This window comes from Abramis brama (assembly GCF_963993115.1).
Source record: "Abramis brama genome assembly, chromosome: 14".
Classification (NCBI taxonomy): domain Eukaryota; kingdom Metazoa; phylum Chordata; class Actinopteri; order Cypriniformes; family Leuciscidae; genus Abramis; species Abramis brama.
The window spans coordinates 12,068,341-12,092,892 of record NC_139976.1 but is presented as its reverse complement, the minus strand read 5'-3'; the positions used below and the strand labels follow the sequence as shown (position 1 = coordinate 12,092,892).

At 38.2% G+C, this 24,552-nt stretch overlaps 1 protein-coding gene across 1 annotated transcript in view; it reads right to left on the bottom strand.

Annotated features, from left to right (window-relative positions):
* The window catches only part of atrnl1b (attractin-like 1b), a 93,685-nt gene that overhangs the window by 52,732 nt on the left and 16,401 nt on the right, over positions 1 to 24,552 (bottom strand). Inside the window, exons 8-21 of the mRNA XM_084134498.1 lie at positions 23,847 to 24,102; positions 22,874 to 23,057; positions 22,614 to 22,768; positions 21,526 to 21,610; positions 21,224 to 21,435; positions 20,180 to 20,298; positions 19,950 to 20,082; positions 17,482 to 17,669; positions 15,435 to 15,648; positions 15,130 to 15,318; positions 11,793 to 12,011; positions 10,699 to 10,836; positions 8,873 to 8,966; positions 2,553 to 2,605 (exon numbers count right to left, since the gene is read on the bottom strand). Of these exons, the coding sequence (XP_083990624.1) occupies positions 2,553 to 2,605; positions 8,873 to 8,966; positions 10,699 to 10,836; positions 11,793 to 12,011; positions 15,130 to 15,318; positions 15,435 to 15,648; positions 17,482 to 17,669; positions 19,950 to 20,082; positions 20,180 to 20,298; positions 21,224 to 21,435; positions 21,526 to 21,610; positions 22,614 to 22,768; positions 22,874 to 23,057; positions 23,847 to 24,102 (2,239 nt within the window). The remainder of the gene's footprint in view (positions 1 to 2,552; positions 2,606 to 8,872; positions 8,967 to 10,698; positions 10,837 to 11,792; positions 12,012 to 15,129; positions 15,319 to 15,434; positions 15,649 to 17,481; positions 17,670 to 19,949; positions 20,083 to 20,179; positions 20,299 to 21,223; positions 21,436 to 21,525; positions 21,611 to 22,613; positions 22,769 to 22,873; positions 23,058 to 23,846; positions 24,103 to 24,552) is intronic.

Below are 24,552 nucleotides of genomic sequence, written 5' to 3'. Positions count from 1 at the left end.
GCACCGAACAGAGCTGATCTGCAAATCAACTACTATGAGAATCAGCCCTTTCCTTCAGATCATGCGCCTAGAAGGAATGCTGCCGCTTTCAAAATTAGCTTTAGATGCAACTATTTATAGGTGACAAAACTTGAACCATCCTCCAGCTTGCTCTTCAACCATTAAGGTGATATATGCTGGATTTTTTTCAAAAATGAAACAGAATGGAAGCTAAAGTGAATGTCAGTGAGTTTCATAAGTCAAACAGCTGTTCTGAAAGTGATGTCAGCCACAAAGTTGTAAGTTATTAAAAGAGAATAGGAAAAACTTGGTATATGACATTTAAGTCCAAACGCCCACTACAAGACAGAAGCTTATCATCCTGCACAAATCAAAAACTCACAGTTTCTCTGACAAGTTCTCTGTCATGTTCTCGTCTATTGTGAAGACTTCACACAACTAATCGCTGACTTGCTGTCAATTACATGATCATTCTTCTGCCTGTTGCTACAGTCTCAAAATTCATTCTCTCAAACAAATATTTAAAAAGATAATCCACCTAAAAAAGAAAACTCACCCTCATGTCATTCCAAACTTGTTTTACTCTCTTTCTTTTGTAGAACTCATATGAAGATATTTTGAAGAATGTTGATAACCAAGCAGTTTTGGTTAACATTGTTTATCTTTCCAAAATATCTTCTTTTATGTTCCCAAAAAAGAAAGTCATACAGGTTTGGAACTGTCAGGAGGGTGAGTAAATCATGGCAGAATTTTTATTTTTAAGTGAACAGTTCAAACCGACTCTTCATGCTGTGTCCAAAATCGAATTCTTCCCTACTATTATAGTATGCGAAAAACCGTACACCAACAGAGTAGTATGTCCACATACATAGTAGTATATAGTATTCGAAAAACAGTAGGCGAAAAGTACCCGGGTGACCTACTACTTCAGCCTAGATTCTGAAGTGTGCATTCAATGGACATTTTACTATCCCATGAGGCCACGGGAGAGGATTTGTGAATGGCAGTGAAGTGACGCAACTGACGGCGGCAGGTCACATGATAATGACGACATGGCGAATGTAGCATGTCATTTTCATACTATATAGAATGTACTTTTTTAACGGTCGCGAAGTAAGTTTCAAACCAAACGTAGTTCATACTCAAGAGTATGCGATTTTGGACGCAGCGCAACCAGCAAAGTTTATTTCCAACCTTCAACTCAAACTGCCTGTGATTTTTCAAGCGATCTTAAAGACCTGGATTAGCTGGTTCAGGTGTGTTTGATTTGGGTTACAGCTAAACTCTGCAGAACAGTGGCTATCCATGAGCAGGGTTGAAGACCTTGTAACAAAAAACATGGAGAAAAGGTTTGTGGTCACTTTTGACAGCAAGCACGACAATCTTCTGTCTTGTGCATTGGCTTAAGAGTTCTAGAGTAGACCAATACATCTGAATCTAATGAATCAACAAAGGTACTAGAATATTGTAATGTTGAAATGGAAATGAACTCCACTCAGGTGATTAAAGACACTGCCCACTGCAGTTATGTTGGGAATACATGGTGGGCTGATCACCCTGCAAGAGTGTGGGATTAAACCAGTCTGAGAAGATTTAGCATGATCAAGAGGTCTTACTGAGTCTGGAGGACTGTTTTTACAAGATCAATCTCCTTTGAGGGTGAGTCAAGTAACACTGACAGAACACACTGAACTTGCTAGTGCTGCAAGTCAAACCTAGCATGTGTGAGAAAGCGAGCTCACACTGTCTACTTCTGCTCAACTTCTGCTCATGTCTTTAATTAGTTCGAATCATTCGCTTACTCACTCTGACAGGGTTTGACACTCTCACCAGTCTTATATTGTCGCCTGCGGCCCACTCTCCAGAGACACTTCCCCCTACAGGACACTATTTGAGAAAATACGGCCGGGTGATACAGTTTTCTTCTAAACAGCGATTGGGCCGGAAGCCTGCGAGCATACGCGCTCCATCTAACAGACGCAGAGGGAGCAGAGTGGATGGAAATTGATTGATAAATTGAAGGCTTTATTTAATCCTGATTGATGACAATGGGGATAATGCTGGCAGGATTTGCAAACGGAGTGAAATTTCATCTCCTAAACGCTACTGACTGCATTTAGCCTTTTCAGACTCCATGATGACTGCTGATATTAATTGCAAAAAAGGGAAAGAGAGAAACACAAATGTATACACAGGGATAAGGCTGTTTCTGATATACAACAAGACTGCCCCCTAGTGCTGTGCATTTGAGCCCTGCACACACAGACTTCAACAGGGTTTGCTGCAGATCTTCTGAGATGTTCAAGAGATCTACATCTACTTTTTTGATTTCTGACAAATCAGAATGTCTCACCCACCACTTTTATCTTGTTGTGTGGTTGTGCATCAGCTCATGGCAATTTCATCCTGGCATTTTAAGCCCCCTAAATTTAATTTAATTAAATGGCAGACTAAAGACAGCCTTTGAGTTTGATAGTGCCTACAGAGTCAGATGAATTTTCAAGGTACAACAGGATTACTTTAAGGTCAGAGCTCAAAAAGAGCATACTCACAGTAACAGGTTCCACGAAGAGGGTTGCCAAGGTAACGGTTTTCTGAATCACAACTGTAGAGGGGATAAAAAAATAACTGAGATGAAAAACATCAGTATTGAGACCATGCAACACCTGATGCATGAATCTGAACATGCATCTGTCATAACATTTATATGTTATGCACTTAGCAAGTGCTTTTATCCAAAGAGACTTGCAATGCATTCATGTAACATATTTACATTTTAGAGGTTCTGGACAGTGAAACAAGAAAAAGTTTGTAACTCAATTAAATTAAATAAAAAACGGAAAGAAATATATTTTAAAAAAGTCTTAAGACAGACTAGACAACCTACCGCATAAGTGATTTTGTCAATATGTTATTTTGCATATCCTGATTAACTTTAAATATTGCATCTGTGATGTTAAAGTCAGCATGAAATTAAAATTCTCCCCATTATTTCTAAATGCACGTTCAAATATTTTTGAACTTGTAATGTTTAATCAAAATGCCATAACTGGAGCTTCCAGTGAAAACTTCCGACTTCTCCTTTATGATGCATACAGGACTTTTCCAATCATTTGGTCTGCTTAAACCCTCTAGCTTTCATCTGCTTACATTTTTTAGTGCAACACCTCAAAAACCAATCAACAACCAATGCATAGAATCAAGTCCCCGGCCTGCTTTTTTTTTACACTCGGATGTGTCACAATATATGAAAGAAAAAATGTGTTGCTAGTTCTGTTGCATTTCGACTTCATTACAAATGAAAAACAAACCTACAGCTGTTGAGTTTCCTTTTCTAGCTGTCAAATAAACCTGGCATTGCATATTATGAATATTGCTGGCTCCTTGACAAAGTGTTTTTTTGTCCTCCTTTGTAAGTCACTTTGGATAAAAACGTCTGCTAAATGCATAAATGTAAACTGCCGGAGTACAAGTTTAGCATATCTGCATATTGCTACCATTCATACATTCTAACATTTTTAACAACGGTTCTTGTTGACCTCTAAATGGAAAAATGGTGTTAAATGAACAGAAAAAGCTGAAGAATTGTTGTGTGTTTTGACTTTGTGTGGTGCCTGCGGTATCTTTGTCTCTTTCCATACTAAGGCAGATTATGTAATTCCACTGTTCTCGGGTGCTTTATTTCCAGAGCTTCATTAGAGAGCGCCAGGAGACAGCCCAAAGCTTCCTCTACCTCAATCTCAAACACGCTAAACAATTAACACAACGCTGTTGGCCCAGCTCAGCACCAGCCTAAGCAGATTACACATCTTGTTGCTCTTCTGAGCCAGAAACTGACGGTCCAATTAAAGTCTGCATTCATTTGAGAGCATAACTCTCTCTTCCTCACAACAATTTAGCCACTTAGTTTCTACAGAGGGAATTCACTTTCAATTCACTCCATTCTCCTGTAAACATATCTGAAGTGCGAATACAATTAATCATTAAAGCCACTCTTAAGGAGTAAATGCAGTGATGTAATAGTTAATGCAGAATGCCGGCCTCTGGTATAGTTACTTTGGAGCTAATCTAACGCAATGAACCCAGTTCAAATGTATTTCGGCCATAACATTTTTTATATAAGCATGCAAATGCATTACAATTCTAAGGTCCAGCCAAATTTGGCTTTGGAGTCTGTAATGAATGTGACAAAATCAGGGCAAAAAAACAACAACCTTTCTATTGAGCTGTCCACACAAGTTACATGCAAAAACAAACAGTCCGATTCACAATTAACTCTTAGACATGAAAGCCCATTTTTGCCACAGAAGAAAAAGAAACTTGCTTTATTAAAACATAATTATGACAAAGCCAAATTTTTGTCAATTACTTTTTATCTCATAAATATGACTTAATATCTCATAATGTTTACATTTTATCTCATCATTATTAGTCATATCTATGACAAAAAGTCTATTTTATCTCATAATTAGTATGCCAAAATTTTGACCTAGCATACCATAATTATGACTTTTTGTGTCATAATTATGATTTATCAAAGCATGATCGGGAAATCTGGATCGATACCAAGCCATTTGTGTTAATGCTGAAAATGTAATGCATACTACGGTGGCTGAGAAGTGCAAAACAAACCACAATTCTGAAAACAAAACAACAAATTCATAAACGCAATGGAAAGACTAAAACCAAATTAACAAGTTAGAAAACACAATAACAAATCAGAAAACACAATGACAAATCTGAAAACAAATTAACAAGTCAGAAAACACAACGACAAGTCAGACAAAACGGAAAATGTGGCGAATGGAATACTGACCGCTGATTGGACGAAACATCTGTCAATCAAGACATGCAGAAAGTACAGCAGACTGCGGCAGAAGAAAGTCGATTCGTGCGTGCATGTGTAAATATTAGCTGTATCGTCTACAGTAATAATTAGTTTTTAATTATGTGTGAAGCTGCGAGCTGACATTATCGAGTATGTCACTCACTTTGCACAAATGCCCCTAAAATTCCAGATATAGGGGCAATGCCCCTGCATGAGCTTTTGTCTTATATATAATATGGTAGCCTATAGTTAAGCACACAAGCAAGAGTGCAGTTTTTTCCACATGTGATATTAATTTTATACAGATCAATAAACAAGTTGTTAATATCGTGAATTACAATTTGTCACTAGAGGGAGACTCGAACTTGTTCGCGTGAAAAGCTAAATCTGCTGTTCTTGCTACATGCCACTCTCCCACTTTGAGGTTTTTTTTATAATTTTGTCTGACCAAACCAGATAGTGGTAGGAAGATTTTAATACGAAACGGTTTTTTTTCTTCTCCATAATAGCACTAAATTAGCCGGTTAAATAGACAGCTCTAATATTTACACATGCACGCGCAAATCGACTTTCTTCTGCTGCAGTCTGCTGTACTTTCTGCATGTCTTGATTGACAGATGTCTCGTCCAATCAGCGGTCAGTATTCCATTCGCCACATATACCTTTCCTTTTCTGTTTTGTCTGACTTGTCGCTGTGTTTTGTGATTTGTTATTTTGTTTTCGGAACTGTTATTGTGTTTTCAGTCTTTCCATTGCGTTTATAAATTTGTTTTTTTATTTTCGGAATTGTGGTTTGTTTTGCACTTCTCAGCATACCCTACGAATTGCGCTTATTCATTTCTGAACATTGATATTGAGCCTGAAACAGTCTAATTCATAGTCTGTGTGACCAAGGCTATGGTAATCCAAATAATTACACGTTTGACTGAAATGAATTAAATAAGTAAATTGACCTGCTCTACTGTTTTAAGCATTACACATATAGGCTCCACCTCATTAAATACACTAATCTCACAGTCAAATATACACTGACCTCCATCTCATACTGTAAATATCTTTGCACTTAGCTTGCGGGGATCCAACTTTATCCCACACAGCTGAAGCATTCATATTTTTTCCGAGAGTTGGTAATAAATACGAGAGGACAAGGTAGAGTATACTTTTACCACGGTACAGAGGACACAGGACAAACTGCACCACAGGCATTTTAAAACCTCTGCATATCAGTCCCCTAGCCTTTAATCTGGATGACATTTCAGAAATGACTATTCTCTCTCACCCATACACTGCAAATCAGAAGAGGTTTCCAACGCTCATGCCCGCATACACACAATGTACTCCGTAAGGGCAATGAAATATAATGCACTCTTACTCTCAGTATCTTAATTTAATCTCCAGTGAGAGCACACCTACATGCTGTGCATGCTTTAATGCACTCTCTCTCTGTAGTGCCATAATTTGATCCCCATTTGGGTCGCCCCTGGAGTGCCACAACATACACAACACTATCACTCCATGACACTCTATCATGATGATGATGGACTCTACAGTAATCAAGTATGCTTTTGCTTCAAATTGTATCAATTTTCTTTCTTTAATCATGTGTATCTTTTCAAATATCTCTTGTCGAGCTGTCCTCTGATCGAGAAGCAAAGTGACGCATTCTCGTCGCTCTGAAGTCCCACTCAAGACTGCGAAAGGAAACTTTGAACTGCTCTTTCACAATGACAGCGAGCGATCACTGAGGCACATCAGGGGCCGTATTCACAAAACATTTTATCTTGCCAGTAAGAGTTCTCCTAAATACCAGTAAAAGTTCTTAGGTAAGATTTTCCTCTTAAAACCTATTCACAAAGCTGCTGAGACCAACTTTTACTAAGGAATCGAGAGAAGTCTGCTCACAAGGCTATCAGCGGAGACGATTAATTATTTTCAACTTGACTGCAATGTTTTATTCTCCATCGTTCAATGCATATTGCCTGTACATAAATGAACCTTTCTGTTACTGTATGTCATTGCAAATTAAAATCTATAAATCAAAATAGTTATTGCATTTATTAGGGGAGAAGGCTCCAATGCTCTATCGCCTATTGCTTCAATAGTGTACAGTGTCTTTAGGCAGTGTCTGATGCGGCCATTTTAGGATTGTTTGTGATTTGGTCTTAGTGACTTAAGGAGTCCTCTTGACAACCCCTAACTTTTCACAGATTTAGGAGCTGGCTTTAGCGCTAAAATGCTTTGTGAAATACTCTTACAGCAAAAATGTCCTAAAAGAGTCCTAAAATTAGGACTGACACAGCCATTTCTCCAAGAGTTTCTCCAAAATCAGCGAGTTAGAAGCTACTTTTAGCCTTAAGATGTTTTGTGAATACGACCCCTGGTCTTTAATCAACCATTCTGAGCGTGATAGTGTTTGTGCATGACAAAAATGGTCTCGGTGCTTCATTATGGACCTCATTATGTAGGATGGGTAATGGCATCTGTCCGCTCTGAGTAATGAAGGTGAGAGAACAGAGTGAGAAGGAGAGGAATAAACAGGAAGCGGTAACGGCCGTCTAAAATGCTGTCTGTGTACTCATTTGTCCTTGTGATGAAGACACGCTTGAATACATCATCAATGGACCTGGCTTGGCCTGATTGGGCTACACACAATTAAAAACAAGCATCTACCGGTATGCACAGACACGCTGAAAACAAAAGTGCGTGTGAGAGATAGAACCCTTCGAGCCCACAACCACCACTATAGACACCAGACACAGCAAACGTCAAGTTAAAAGATGTTTTCTCACAACAGCTTTTGATACAGAGTCCATTTAACATCAGTGTTTACTTCATTTGTTCAAGCAACACCGCTGTGTGTATTTGATTCACTAAAAAAGAGCTAATAATAGATTAAAGAATCAGACTACTCTGGTCACTTTCTTTGCTTTTGATTTACTAATAAGAAAACCGAGTCTCTTGTTTGACAATCGGACTCTGTTGGTCACACTGTGTTTTTGATTCACTAAAAAGAACCAACTCATAAGAGTCACTTTTACTGGATCTGGATTTCATAGGTTACACTATGATTTACTAAAAAGAACCGGTTCATCGGACTATACTGGGCATATTGTGTAGTAGATTTAATTATGATGTTGCATGTGCTGTGCAGATGCTTCATCTGCTGTAGGAATGCTTTATGCACTGTGCAAGAAAAATTAACAGAAGAGAACATCATTCAGTTACGGTTAACAATGGAACCAGTAAAGAAAAGGGGCAAACAAAAATATAATGAACAATGCTTTCCATGGTGCCTTCTCCTCCTGAGTGATTACCTTACTAAGGTGTACAGCTGTCGTTTAGTTTATGATGAAATTGTGCTGTGGTGGCAAATAATACAATGTGAAAAGAGACCTGCAGGCATAAAGTCACAGTTTCCTGTTTCCTGCGATAAAACCCTGTTAAAACATCAAGTGACACCTTCCATGAGCTTCCATGTACCTCTTCATATCCCAGAGTTACACGTCAGCCTAGAACAAAGCATCTGCTCCAAAGAACAAAACAAAGGCACTAACACCCTCCGCTCTGTAGCCCTGAATGCAACACAGCAGCGCGGATTTCAAGCTGCTTCTCTTTCAATAACTGAAGCATCTGAGTGGGTAATTCAGGTCTCACCCACGTCTCCTAAATAAGCATGACTGGTCAACCCACTCTTTAGAATTGTTGCATGTACATACAACAATGCAGTGAGTGAAGCACTTGAGTTTGATGAACGGACTCTCTAATAGTCACAAACTGATGCCAACACACTCCCACACCTCACTTCCACCTCCATTAGTGCTATTAAAGTGTGCGCACACAAGCAGACAAAATGTGCTGCGTCTGCAGATAAGCCCAAATTGTGAGGACACAGTCAAGCTAAATGGAATGAAGGGGACTTCGTTGCCTCAAATATTTACATTATAATTACAATAATCATAATATTAGTATTTATTAAATCATTTGTTTTAAAATAAAAGTCTTGATATGCCCTCATTTAGAGGCGTATGAAGATGATGTACTTACAGCTGGCACTGGTCGCCTTTGATACCCTTGGTGGTACAAAAGCATTTCCCCGTCAGCACCTGGCACACGTTGGCATGGCCATTACATTTACAGGCTAGAAGAGAAAAAGTGAGAAGGAACCAGACAAAAATGGTAAGATGAGAAATATACAGAGGGAGATTAACAGAAGGAGGAAAGAAAGAAAGAGAAACAGTGTGTGAGAACATAATTTAAGGAAATAGCTTGATCTCAATACGGAACAACCTCTTTTTATCGAATGCATTATTTAATGCTACAATAGAGCAATTCTAGGGATACTTCTGTGACACCACATAATAATAAATACATCAAATAAATTAAAACACAAATGACTAAATCGACTGGATCTAAACTTGGTCAAAAACGTTGAAAAACCCAGTGGGATCAGCTCACATTTTGTTCTTAGAGAAGTGAGTTTGGCTGCATTACATGAAATGAGAACATTAGGTTAAACCCCAGGCTACATCAATGATGGATATCAAAATAATAAATTATGAACCTAAAATCACAGAGGTCAACAAACAAAAAGAATGGAAATTCTTTTCATTCTACTGTATGTGCACAGGAAAATAAGACTATTACATAATCCAGGCCAAGCGGAAACTAAAACATCAATTTAGAAACATATTAAAAGAGTTATAAGCATGGCTCGAGATGCCGTCACAGCCATACTAAGTAACAATAACAAATATTAATAAATACTTTAACAAATTTATAGCTCATTGCTAGTTCATGTTAGTTAATACATTCATTTTAAGACCTTATTGTAAAGTGTTACCAAAAAACTCTTACTGACACTAAACTGTTGAACGTGCAACATGCTGAGCAGGCCTAGCAGCAGAACAATATACTGGCAATATTGCAAGTGGTCCTTTTGGATTGGGGAGTAAGTTTAGTAGTAAGAGTTAAGAAACACCACAAACAAGCTTCATCTGTGTTCAGAAGATTCTTGCCACTGACCAAAAAAAACACTGACTTTAAGTGTGTCAGCCACATCTGTACTGTGCCACATCTGTAATGAAATCCATTTCCGCATTTTTTGAGCAGTAGACCATAATTATTTCTAAAATAAGCTTTAATTCTACACATGCTCTACACGCTGCGCTAACATCGCTCTAGATTATTGGGCTCTGACAGGCTTTTGCCTTCCAAACTAAACATACATGACAGCCCGTATAGGACCAATTCTATGCCGCCTCTAATCCCCAGCATCCTGTAGCTCGTATTTCAAAGGTTTACGCTGATGTGTGTAAGAATGCCTTTTGTAAGTTGCTCAGCTTTTAAGAAGGAATATAAATATCATATTTCTCAAGAATATGGGAAATATGATAGTGTCTAGGGTTTGCAGGGTGCAGTTTTTCGAACTGACGTGCCATCAAGTATTAAAGTAAAGGAGGCCTTGGGCAAAATTTCACAAAAACATTGAGGAACACAAATCCACTTTCATACAAGCATGCTGTAAATAAAACATTAAAAGATAGTTTATGGCCCTAAAGTGTCTCTAAAGACCACAATTTTAGATTTTTTTTTTTAGAATGTTTCGTGACCACTAGTTCTTAGTGTTAAACTCCTGGTGGGGGTGTTTGCTCATATCTGAGAGCATAATGGTCTATGCCAGCATATCCTGTTTCACGTAGGATCAGTGGGCAATGCTGTAAACTGACATCTCCAGGGCAAAAGAGGAAAAAACATTGTGAATGCAACCACCTCTATGACCTCAAAACTCATTTCACAGTGAGTTCTTTTCTCTATTACTAGGCCAAATGGAATATCAAAATGCCGTCAGTAGAAGGTGCAAATATTCTCACCTTGGCACTTTCCGCCATTGGTTGGGTCTCCGTGGTAACCTGGCAAGCACGTTTCACAGTGAAGGCCGGTGGTGAGGTTACGGCACTGCTCGCACACGCTGCTGTTCACACATGTACTGTGACCATTACACTGGCATGCTGGAAGATAAAAGTTGGTTGTTCAGGAAAAACTCAAGCATTTGGATATTGTAGTACTTTTTGTAGCACTGATGTCAGAGATGACTCTCAGTGTGTTATATGAACTATAGAATAAAAAAATCCAGAGCATTCAAACTCTTTATGCCAAGGACCCCAAAATAGGAATGAAGGACCCCTTTCCTAAACTATGAAGGCAGCAATACATTTTCATTTCTAAAAAAAAACATTTATACTGTGTAAAAATAGTGTAAAGACAAAAAAAAGGTGTTTTTATATTGTCAATGTAAAGCAATTCAAATATTTTTTTTTAAATAAATAAGATAAGATTTAAGTTGATAAGATTTTTAATGTTTTTTCAAAGAGCAAAAACAGTAATTAAATTTGGTGCTCAAGTCACATTTCTTTATCAATGTTAAAATCGGTTGTGCTACTTTATTTTTGTGGAAACTGTGATGATTTATTTCAGTGTTCAGTGATGAATAGCAAGCTATTTCAAATAAGTTTAAGTTTATCTGTAAAAATGTTTTTACTGTCACTTTCAATTTAATGATTCCTCGCTGAATAAAAGTATTCATTTCTTTCAAAATTCTTACAGACTGTTGAATGGTTTTGTATACCACAAAACAATATGTATATTTGTTAGTTTAAAAAAAACTAGGACTGTCACCTTGATCTCACAATTTCTGGTCAGTCTTTAGAAAACAGAATAAAACAGTACATTTATCACTTATTTACTGTCAAGCTAAACATATTTCATGAATTTATTAAAATGTACATGTTAACAGGCCTTAAAAAAAAAAAAAAAAAAACTTGTCACGTTTTTCAAAGATCACTTAGCACCCCCTTTGTGCCTTCTGGGGGTCCCTGGGCCGCAGTTTGAAAACCCCTTGTGGAACATTTGCTCTTTAATAAAGGTCAAGTCTGCGTGTGATTGTTTGAATGTTTGTGGCTCTCACCAGGGCACTGGATGAAGGCCCACTCAAAGCCACGCTCTTTCGGACAGAGCCCCGTCTCCAGGACCATGTCTTGGATTTGTTTGGATGGGCTCTTCATGGGTCCGCGATACGAACCCTCCATGCACTGCCCTCGGCCGGTGTTACTAGGGTCTCCGCACCAGCCGCAGTCAGGCTGCTCCAAACACAGACCGCATGTACGCAAACCAGAGCAGTTCTGAGCTGGAAAGACAGAGAATAGAGTGAGATGAGAGGCCAAAGAGAATAAAGCCAGTAGATTCTGAGAAATAAACAGCAAAGACATGCTTAAAATTAAACTTTCTTTAAGCTCCCATGGGGCATATCATTCCACTGACTGAGTAATATGCTCTCAAATACCACCAGAAAGTTCATCAGAGCCATATGCGTCAGCCTCTTTCGGTTTGATCCACCACCACCCTGGCAGCCAAATCACAATCTTAGGATCTCAGACCACACAACAACAAGCATTACACACAAAGTGTGCTCAGGGTCAACATGATGGCAGCAATAACAATGAAAAAGCACAATGTTAGTCATTATCGCTGGCAGGAATTCATGGATTTTCAACTGCAGGAGCTGACAGATCCTCAACAGCAACATATGATTTAATTCGGCATGCAATAAAAATCCTTTTGTTTAGGGGTGAGGATATGTCTAGGCGGGTTAGGCGTTGAGAACAGATGAGACGTCTCTGGGAATAAAAATGCATCCCTGCCGATTTAAATAAAGGGTCACGTTCATAAACGTAATTTGATTGGCATCCCGCAAATGAAAAAAAAAAAGAAGAGAGATGGCAGTTCAGCTAGCAGATATGACTGGTTTTAAAGTCACATCAAAATTGAGACCATTTAGATACTTCCTGGACTTATTTTGTGTAATTCATTGGTGAATATTGCTACAAAGAAAAATAAATTGTCTTCATAATCCTTATAGCCTGTAAATAAAGATGGATGACGTGTCTCTACTTCCTTCCACTGTTGAAAAATCAAGCCAAATTGTCCCAGAAATGCGGCGATGATGTCATTTGGAGCCTGAGTCTGTGCAGTAATGAGTGCGAGGTGGAGCCACGGTATCTAACTCCAGCCCTTCTTTTTCGTTACAACCCGTCTTTGTAGCATCACATAACTTACGAAAACCATACTGATTAGAAAAACCAACACTAGCTAAAATGACAGAAATCATCTTTGGAAAAAATTTATTTGAAGTGTAACTGTCACAAATCATTACATTTGAAGTGTTGCTGGCAATTGCGGAGAGATACAGAGAAACAAGAGAGATGTGGGACAAACAGTCAAATATATTATCTCCGGCAGGGCGACAAGGACATGGTACAAACCAACTATAAACAAATGCCCTTCAGCCCAACAGAACAGTGGCAGCAGCCGCCAGATTTAAGAGCGAATATATCAGACTGATACAATATAGGGTCGACACACACAAGCTCCCCACATCCCGGTGCAAATCACTGTCGCGCAAAAATGTACACCTTCACAAGTATGAGTCAAACTCATCCAGGCATGCACCGACAGAGACAAAGCACTCTGAAGAGAAAACGAAAAAAGAAAAACAGAGAGAGAGAGAGAAGAAGCAGAAATAGATCTTTAAAATGGCACTGACACAGGCCAGGGCTTATGGTGGAGCATTTGAAACGTTAAGTAACCATCACTTGGACGGAGCGATACATTTTGGTGACAAAAAGGTTTCCTCAGCCAGACAGATTTGCAGACTAGTACCACCTCTTTCTGGCGGAGAGAGCTTTTAATTCATTTTCCATCAGACCGAGCATAATGGGAGTTCTATCAGTAAGTCTAAGCCTGTCATAAAAACACACTGCATTCAGGAGACTGTACCTTACCTCACCATCTGATAGCCAGGGTGAAATAAGACATTATGAGCACTTAAAGCCTCAAGTCTGAAGGACAAACATAACTTGGCATAACACAGGATATACAGAGCTGTGAACTAAATAAAAGTGGCTTGAAAGTGGCTACCTTTCTGGGGCTTGAAAGTGGTAGTTGCGTAGACTGTCAATAGAGGGACAGAAAGCTCTCAGACTTCATTAAAAATATCTTCATTTGTGTTCCAAAGATGAACGAAAGTTTTACTGGTTTGGAACGAGATGAGGGCGAGTAATTAATGACAGAATTTTCATTTTTGGGTGAACCATCACTTTAATATTCCCTGCAGAACATTTCCACCTAATGTCGTTCACCATCAGGTTTTCTTAAAGTTTCTATCACTTGGCGTGCCGACACATGCCATAAGAATCCATTCTTGAACAGCCAAGAGGGAAGAGCGAATGCTTAGGCAGACAAATTGAAACACTAATTGCACATTACAGGCGGATCAGAGGCCAAGCAGTTCAGCTAATGGGATGAAACAACAGATCTGATAGAGATGAAGAACCCACACAATCAAGGCTGCTGACAGGCACTGATTGGTTGTATCTTTCTCTGAAAGGCTCCACAGAGCATCTTTCTCATCACTGGGAAGAGAATACACTGAAACCCTTCCAAGAAACAAGGCTAAGGGCTTCATGAGAAAACAGCTCCTCTAATTCAGTTTCATTCCATCATACAAGATTCCCCACCATCAGTTCAAAGCCCAAAATATTCCTAAAAAGAAAATTAATGATTCATTATTAAACGATTAACAATTCATTATTTAAAAATATGCACTATCAAAACTTTAAAAGTTTTTTTTTTTTTTATGTTTGTCAAAGAAGTCTATTGCACCCAGCAAGGCTGCATTTATTTGAGCAAAAAACAGATATAATAATTGTTATAGTAATAATAATAACAGAATAATTATTTATTTTAATAAATCTTTTAAAATGTAATTCATTTCTGTGGTAGCAAAGCTGAATTTTCAGCATCATTACTCCAGTCTTCAGTGTCATGTGATCCTTTGGAAATAATTTTTAATATGCTGATTTGGTGCTCAAGAAATATTTCTTATTATTATGAATGTTGAAAACAGTTGTGCTGTTTAATATTTTGTAAAAACAGTTTTAATTTCCTTCCTCTGATGAATAGAAAGTTCAAAAGAACAGCATTTATTTGAAATGGAAATGGAATAAAAATGATTTCTTTTACTACCACTTGTAGGTTCATTTTGTATATATCTTGGCTAATACATTGTGCTACCAATAATAGTGCAGTACTATTATTACTAGTACATTTAACACATTTTAATGCGTTCAGTTCCTTTTCCCCTGAAAGTCAGTGCTGAAAACTGAAAAAAAAAGACCATTGATGCTCTCTGGGGCTTTTTTTAAGAAGTGATGGCCACTAAATGTACACTCAAAAAGGACACTCACACAAACAGTCTCCAGTCTGCCACTCCAGACACTGGCCGTAGGGAAAGGAGATGACGTAGGCATTGGAGTCCACACAGCGTTTGGTGCTTCCACACCACATGCACTCCATGGCCTGGCTGGTGCAGTTCTCACAGGTGGTGCGCAGTGAGCAGGGCATCTTACAAGGGCGGGCGTTCTGATTCGGGCTCACTGCAGAAGAGGAAATATGTATGAGGTTACTGAACAGGGAATGCTTATGTATATGGGCACATTTCCAAGCCCTCGCTAAAAAATAAAGGGAATAGGAGAACGGAATCGGTACTCACCGACTGGTTTCTCACAGATGAGGCCGTCTGTGTTGGCTGTGCAGGGATTGGCCCTGAGGCCAGACACCTGAGCTCTTTCCAGGTAAGCACAGAAGCCTGAGTCATTGGGCTCACCGGGCAGCCACTGCAGAGAGGTGTTAGTGAATGAAGACATGTCCTCCCAGCCCCAGTATGACACGTTGATCTTCCTCAGGCCAACCCATGGTGACAGTTTCTGCAGGACAAAGTCACAGATAAAGTTAACAAAATTAGGGACTAAATTAATTTTGAAGAGAGGATGCATCAATAATTATGTTAATAGAATGCGAGTATACACTACCATTCAAAAGTTTGAGGTCAGTTAGATTTTTTGTTTTGTTTTTAATTAATACTTTAAGCAATGCTGCCTCAAATTGATCAAAATTAAAGATTTTATAATGTTAAAAAAACATTTCTATTTCAAATAAATGCTGTTCTTCTGAACAATTAAACAGCACAATTGTTGCTTCTTAAGCACAAAATCAACATGTTAAATTATAATAATGTTTCACAATATTACAGTTTTACTGTATTTCTTTGCCTTGGTGAGTTTGAGACTTTTTTTACAAAAACTGATCCAAACTTTTGAACGGTATAGTGAAAAAGCCAGTAAAAATTTTGGACACACTTGACTAAATTTATGTTTTTCATGATCTTAAAAAAATGTTTAAAGATTAAATGATGAAAGACTTGGATTGTGTCTATAGCCATATTCGGACAGTAACTGTTTCTCATGGGGTCGTAAGGTATTTTCAAAATTTACAGGGGCTTGTTGGTGATTTTATTGCCATCAAAATCCAGAATGTCAGTGTTTTTCTCCCACCACCCGCGTAAAAAACCCTGGTCGAATTACCTACTGTTTTTTGACAAACTCCAAGGTCGTGTGATAATTTAACTGTCGTCCGAATCCACATCACTGAGTTTACAAGAAGAGATCAATTCAAAAAAATTTGAGCACTGCTGAGCACCATAAGATAACTGTTGCGCTTTGCTGCAATTTTCATGTTTTTTAAAGATGTACACTTTAATTATTGAAATGTTGGAAAGTATTTACAAGAACAATATTTCATCACCGCTCCACCTCAGCGAGTGGAAGCTGTTAAGAACAAAAAGGAGAAAGAGAAGAAAGCATGTAAAGATATGAAATGGACCATTATGCAACCATGCAGCAATAGATATGAAATACCATTTAAAAAAAAAAATATATATATATATATATATATATATATATATAAGCCAAGGAACTTTGTTTACTTCATGTAAATAAGAGGTGTAAATAAGAGGCTGCATTAACTTATTTCCGTTAATTTCCACATTTTCAAAATGACATCATTTTGAGAAAAAATTCAAGACAGAACACCATTTCAACTATAGTGTGTCTATCTTCCTATTTTTAAACAGATTATTTTTTTAATCAAATAAATAGGATATTATTTCCCTTATTATTCCAAGCATGAGACATTTTATTTACAGCAGACAATCATGTGAATAACCATGTGAGCAGCGTGTTCCCGGATTCATAGGATCACAAAACTCGTTCCTTCACCGTGAATCAATCGCCATCCTAAAGTTTTATCAATGAAGTGCAATGCAAATTATTTTTTTTACAGACGTCCACATGAGAAATATTTACCATCCGAGTAGGGCTTTATTATAATTTTCTTTACAAAACTACCATTTTAATACAACAAATGGGTGAGTTGGATCACATAGTGAAAGAAATCCAACAAGTGGTCAGCATACAGTTGAACTCCTAAAATACTGTTTTAAAAGCATTCCAGGTGGAAGTTGGTTGAGAGAATGATGACCAACGTGTGGAGAGCTGCAATCTAGGAAAAGGCTGGCTCCTTTGAAGAGCATTGATTTGCTTACCATTTTTTGGTCACTACGTAATTCTCATACTTTTATTTGTATTATTTCATAGTTTTGATGACTTTACTACCATTCTAGAATGTGGAAAATATTGATAGGGAACGAGAATGTAGGTCCAAACTTCTAAATGGTAGTGTACATATGAGCGGACACAAACCTTTCCCTTCAGCTGGTACTTCTGCAGTTCGTCCAGCACAAAGTCCACCTGCTTGGCTGTGGTAAGGGAGGCGATGTTTCCCTCCAGGTTCTTGCAGTAGTGCTGAGCATTGTCATAGCTCTCCTTGCTGGAATTGATCTGAAGACAGGCCTCCCCAACATTACTCCAACCGTCTCCACACAGCTGGGCTACAGAGAGATCATGAGATGTCGAGGAATTAGTAGGGCTGAGACGATACACCTATCTCCCGATTAGACACTATCACGATACTTGGGTGCCGATGCGATATTTATTGCGATTTTTTTTAAGAATTGCGATTCTACAAGTATTGTGATTCGATATTGCAATATATTGCATTTTTTTTAACGCTAGACCATCGTGAAAAGTTAAATCATACACTTATACGGACTGTACATTATGTATAAGATGAGTCATGTTTATTTACAAAAACAAATCATCACATCTTTCTGACTTTTATTTCAAAAGCATCATACAGTACTACATTCTCTTGAATAAATGATTCAATAACAAATACATTTTTTAATAGTCACTTGTCACCACTTAGTGGCGAAACAATGTAACCGATAAATGCGTATTTTAGCACCAAGTTTCTATCAAAAGCTGATTTTGATCGCAATCGTAGACATCAGTGTTCATATTTGAACTTTAAACTTTCATCCAAGTACTTCTATGATAATTTGAACTATTGTATCACAGAAATAATGATACTATGAGGTTGAAAAGACTGTTTATGAAGCTGTTTCATGACAACTCTCTCCGGGTCAGCGGCAGCGCCAACACAGCTTTGAATGTTGCGATATGATTTTGTCAAAGTTTCATACATAGACGAATTGAAAGATCGTGTGGGTGTTTGAATCGAGATCAGTCTTTTAAAGATTAATCATGCAGCTCTATTGTCTTATCTCTCTCAGCAAATGAGTAGCGCGAGGGCTTTTCAGTGCATTCAGTCTCACGTCTCTTCCACGCGTCCACTTGGGACATTACGTCACTAACAACACATTTCCTCCTCTGTTGGAACGTAAGTGGCTTACTTCTGTCAACCTCATCTACAAGCAAGGACAAAAATAAAACAATTGAATTTGAATTAATATCGATTCTGGAATAAAAAAAATCTATTTTGGAATTGTAAAAAAAGAAAATCGCGATGGCTAGGTGAATCGATTTTTTCTCCCAGCCCTAGGAATTAGGAGCTTTTATCTCAAGCCTCATATTTTTCCCATTTCTCGTTTGATCTCTGCTCTTCAGAGACAGCAGGAGAGCTCTTAACATGATGAAAATTACTCTTTAGAACCAAGTGAAGCTCTAAAAGGGCCAATAGCTAATTCAAGCAAAGTGGCCGGTTGAAGAAATTTCCCACAGTGATAAATGCCAAGCACAATCAGAATGAATCATTCAGCAAATTTACAATTCAAAGAAGACAAAAGGCATCCTGATTGTCTCTTCAGGTATGCTGAAGTTTCCTCAGGTCACAATTTATAGAGCACAACACCCACAAATTCAAGTACAACCAAAATAAAATTACGAAACAACGATAGAAGAGGTAAGGGGGTGTTCTTTAACCCTAAAGGTAACCCTAAAGGAAGGGGTGTCTTTAAATCTGCCGAAAATGTGGTCAAATGTATTCAGACAGCCACAAAGGACTGCCTACTCTCCGCCTACTGACCTGACACGTAAACATTATGGGAAGCGCGCTAGCCAGACGGGATTTAAACTTTGTCGGCAGAAGAACCAAGTTTGGTTTGAAGACGAAAAAACATACCAAGCACAATGTTTTCTCACCATTCCTGATTTCTAACACGCGCTATCGCATTCGCCGTGATCTTGCGGCTGAAACGAAAGCTGAGAGCAGAAACGAAAGCTGTTGCTTCCTGTGTGTTTCCGTTGTCTCTAGGCACGTTCATATATAAATTGCCTTATTTTGTCCATTAGGTCGAAAGATCTATACATTTACCTACCCATAGACCCTGCCATAGAAGAAATCAAGACAGAAGTGGTTGAAAGTGGACAAAAGAAATAGATTAAAACACCAGGTGTAAACGGGTATGTGTCTCCCTCATCTACTTGTGATTCAATTGACCAAAATGCATCTTTAAACCAGGTGTAAACAGGGCCAAAGGCTGCTCCAAAAAAAAAAAAAAACTAGCTTCTTTTGGTCAATATATAAGCCCACAATGCACTGTAGTAAGCTCACTGAATAAAATTAATCTAAGATGGCAGATGAGTGTGTATAAACTCATTGAAATGGTCTATTTTACCCAATATAAGCATGCTACATATTTTTATGCTCATCATGTCCTTAACTTGGCAGCATGTTAATGGAAAACTCCATTGGAATCAATTGTGAAGAATGTGTGAAAAATGTTTGACAAGCCCAATGACCATCAGTCTCTGTTCACAAAATATAAAAAAATATAAAAATCTCTCCCACCATCCTCTGCCGTTCTTACCAGGAAGGGTGTGGCATTCCTGCTGCTGAGGATCCCATTGGCAGCTGAGGTTGAGAGAGCAGCTCTTGCAGTTGGCCATCTTACTGCAAATCTGCTCATTCCTGATTGGACAGTTGGTGAAATTCTTTACAGTCTAGTAAAAAGAAAGTCAAAAGAGTTTAACATACACAGGACTACTAGCACATAGAGTTGTGAAGTGTAGCATTGATGCCCTCTGCAGGCCAACTTACAGCAGTGCAGTTACTGAGAGCTGAGATGCATTTCTTGCTGTCACACCACTGACATCCATTAGTGTTGGCGGTACAGCTGGTGCAGTCTGAGAAGCGGTAACATCTCTCATCCACCGTGGCTAGAGCAGAGACAGATTGAAAAAACAAAGAAGAAAGGCTGAGATGAAGAGCAGAAGAGTTTAGTGCAAAAAACGAGTCTTAAGTATTAATATCCAACAGTTATCTAGAGAGACATCTAAACTCTTCCAAAGCCAACTCTCATATCAGACCTTTAACCAAAGTAGAAGAGAAACATTTAGCACTTCAAACACCTTCCATTCTCCATTTACTTCTAATCGCATGACTTCAGACAGTGGAACTTATGTAAAGGATCAAAGAAGCCTCTGTTCCGTCTCTCTGCTTTGACAATCCTTTATTCAATAATTAAAAGAACTGGATCATAAGAGTAATTCATTCAGAAATCTGACAACATGAGTGCTTCCAGCGTTATTTCAAATTCATAGTACACAGACTTTATCGTATAGGATTTAATTTAGACTGCAGGTTCACATTTTTCCCATGGCACTTGAGATTCAGCAGCAGCAGACAGGGGTGAAGAAAACACTGAGACACACACGCAACACAAACAAGGCCAGTGCTGCCAGGGATTATCCCAGCATGCACCTCTCAAGACCTCAGGTTTGAATTTCAAATCAAACAAAACAAAGCCAAATAATGCATTGGCTGGAGGTCCACACACTCACTTTCAAAGGCTCAATTCTGGCTGATTTTGTGTGGTTGGTTATGTTCTGACATGTGGCAAAAGATCAAACAGACTGGCAGTCCTGCAGAGCAGAGGAGGGCTGTGGGAAACTGTCCTCTGCGTCTGCTTCAGACAGCTTGTGCCCCCCTCCATTACTCTCTCATTAACACAGCCAGTGCACAATGTAGCAGACAAACCCAAGGGCTTAGATCAATACACACAAGACTGATTTCTTGGCTTGGGCATGGTAGAAAATGTTTTAGCTGAGGGTGGCAGCTTCTAAGCCTCTTCCAAATACCTACCAGCTTTGGCAGGGCAGAATGGAGCAGGTGTAGCACTGTTAGTGAAGCTGGGCTCCCAGGACACGCAGCGACCCCCTTTCCAAACGCAGCGCACGCCAGGGCCTGCAGCCTCACAACGCTCCTGACCCAGGAAAGCCTCACAGCTGGGCGGCCTGTAGATCAGTACATCATTCAGAAGGACGCTAGAGAAACCCCCAAACACATACATGGATCTAGAAAGAGAAGAAGATAAAGACAGTTGAGTAGACAACAACATTTTGCGAGAGTGTGTGTGTTTGTTTGGGGGGGGGGACGGTTCTCACCCATTACTGGTGACTGCTGTATGTCCAAAGCGATTCACGTCTCTGTGCAAGTTTGGTTTGGGAAGGACCTTCCACTCGTCACACGCTGTAAGAAAAAAGGCACATGGAAAATAAAACAATTTTGACCAAATTATTGCAAATTACTTTTTTCATGCCCTTTTCAATTAATTTGATTCGGACTGCTGTGGTGTGAACTGGTTAACCATGTCATTAAGTGGAACCAGATTAGGAATGATTTGCTTATAAATCTGAAATCACTATGCAATATATTAATATTTTAGAACGTAGAAATACAACTAAAATGTATTTTCCCGAAGGGAATCTCCATGGACTTTATTAACTATAATAAAAAATTTCCTGGACAACACAATTTTTTAATTCTCTGATATTTCTTTGGCTTTCCATGTGGGAATGCTGACAACTGTACACAACCATTAAAAAATTTGGGGTCAGTATGTTTTTTTTAAGACATTAATATTTCAGCAAGGATATATTAATTTGATCAAAAGTGACAGTAAAAGACTTTTACATCATTACAAAAAAAGTATATTTCAAATAAAAGTTGTTCTTTTTAACTTTCTATTCATCGAAGAATCCTAAAACAAATCCACAAAAATATTAAGTAGCACAACTGTTTTCAACATTGATAATGATAACTGAAGACTGCAATATTGGCTGCTGAAATTTCAGAAAAATTCATTTTTTTTTTTAAACTACATTTTTAAACTAATTGAAATATATATATAAAAAAATTAGTGTAATACTAGTATTTCACAATATTGACTTTTACTGTATTTTTGATCATATAAATGCAGCCTTTTAGAGTAGGGATGGGTATCGATAATAATAAATAGTAAGTGTATTTTCTTAATTTCTCCAGTACCGACAGCAGAACTGATAACATCAGAGCTTATCGATACTGCAGTCTTTCATTATTTAGCCCCAGGGCTCATTTAATACCAGGTTTTGAGACCCATCCCTTTTGGTGAGCAGAAGGAAATATCCTTCAAAAACATTAAAAATCTTACAGACCTCCAACTTTTCAACAGCAGTGTATGTCAAAGGTGTAGCAAAGTAACAGCACAAACCAATGTCATAGGCGAGAAAGTCAGCAGAGAAGCACTTGGCTCCATTGCTAAGAGACGTGTCATTATGGGTATTTCCTCCAAAGATGAGTAGAGTTCCTCGCAGCAGCACAGACGAATGCAGGTAACGCGGGTAACTGCTTTCCCTAAGAATCGTCCTGTGACACACAACAAACAACATCAAACTGATGTAGTGAAACTAACTAAATTATAGCCTGTTCCTCTACAATTTTTTTCCCTGGAATATGTATGTGCACTCTTACCAGGTGCGGGTCTGAACCTCATAGCGGTAAAGATCATCCACCAGGCCGTATTTGTTTGCTGGGAGAGATTTGTAGCCTCCGTGGACGTACACGCTCTTGCTACCGCTGTCGTACACACTGCTATGGCCATAACCACCCTGAGCGATTGCTCCTCTAGTCTCTGGCACCAGCCAAGTGTTCGTCCCTGTGCACAGAAACAAAATAACTTACTTTACATTAAAAAGTGCACCTTTAAGTCAAGGATTTTCTTTACACGTTAAAGACGTTTTGCCTCTCCATAACCAGTCTGCGGAAATTTGACAGTAAGCATGTTTCAGTACAATGAGTAGAATAACAATGAGTTACCTCATCCCAATAGAATATGTTTTGTGGTACGAGTTCACAACACTTGTAAGATCACTTGAGAACATGAAGATTATGCCCTGATCCAAGAGTTTAACAGGTACAGATTATTCAAATGCTTCAGACTGAGAGACACGGAGTCTCTGGATACATTATTTGTTCATTGCTCTTTGCAAAGAACCACAGCTTCATCTACTGGACCACTGTTGTAAAATAAAAAAATCTAATCCGTTTCAACCCCTGCAGACCTACTTGTTTTACTGTTGCTCTCAAAAGTCGCCTATAGTGTCTTAAAAAAACAACTAAATGTACGATCTGTGTTGTTATTGTTAACGAAAACTAAGTTAATTGAAAATCAATTAAATTAAAAACTAAAAAAAGACCTAACTGAAAGTTAGACCATGGCAACTAACTGAAATAAAGTTTAGTACTAAAATGAGTAAAACTGGAATAAAAAAACTAATAAAAACGACAAATGTGCATGAAATTAAACTAAAATTAAAATGGAAACAGTAAATATAAAATAAAAAAAAACTATTTCAAAATATTACTAAACACTATAATACCAGAATTTTTGGGTTCTTGCAGAACCTTTCAATCCTAATCAAATACACCATAGTCAGTCACTCACTGATGTTGTACTCCTGAACATTGCTGATGTAGCTGTAGATGGAGGAGTAGCCGAAGATGACCACCATCACCACATCGCCGTTATCCAGCTCGACTATATGGGCGGAGTGGCCTTCCACAGCGTAGACCTGCCCATGGGCTGGCACACTGGGGAACTTCTGCGACCACGTCATGACGGGTATGTTAAACACCCACAGCTCATCGGTTACGTTACTGGCACCCATCTCCAACTTGCCTCCAAACATATAGATTTCATCCTGAAAGAAAAAGATTTAACTTTTAATCTACTGGTAAATATTGTAAAGTTCCCATACATTTCTTTCAGCTAGGGCTGCCAAAACTAATGTTTTAATGCATGTGATCAATATCTTACATTATGTTTCATTCGGTTTTGTATATTTTCTTTATACTGGTAGTCTAGACTCTTTAGACTTAACAAGAGCATTTACACTCCCGTTCAAAGGTATTTTTTAAAAATGTTTTTGAAAGAACTCTCTGATGTTCAACGAGGCTGAATTTATGTGATTAAAAAATATATTAAAAACTGTAATATTGTTAAATAATATTACAATTTAAAATGAATGTTTTCTATTTTAATACAATTTAAAATGTAATTTATTCCTGTGACGAAAAAGTTGATTTTTCAGAATCAATGGATTACAGCCATTTAGCTTGAAGACAAAATATTGTTAACACTTATTTTAACA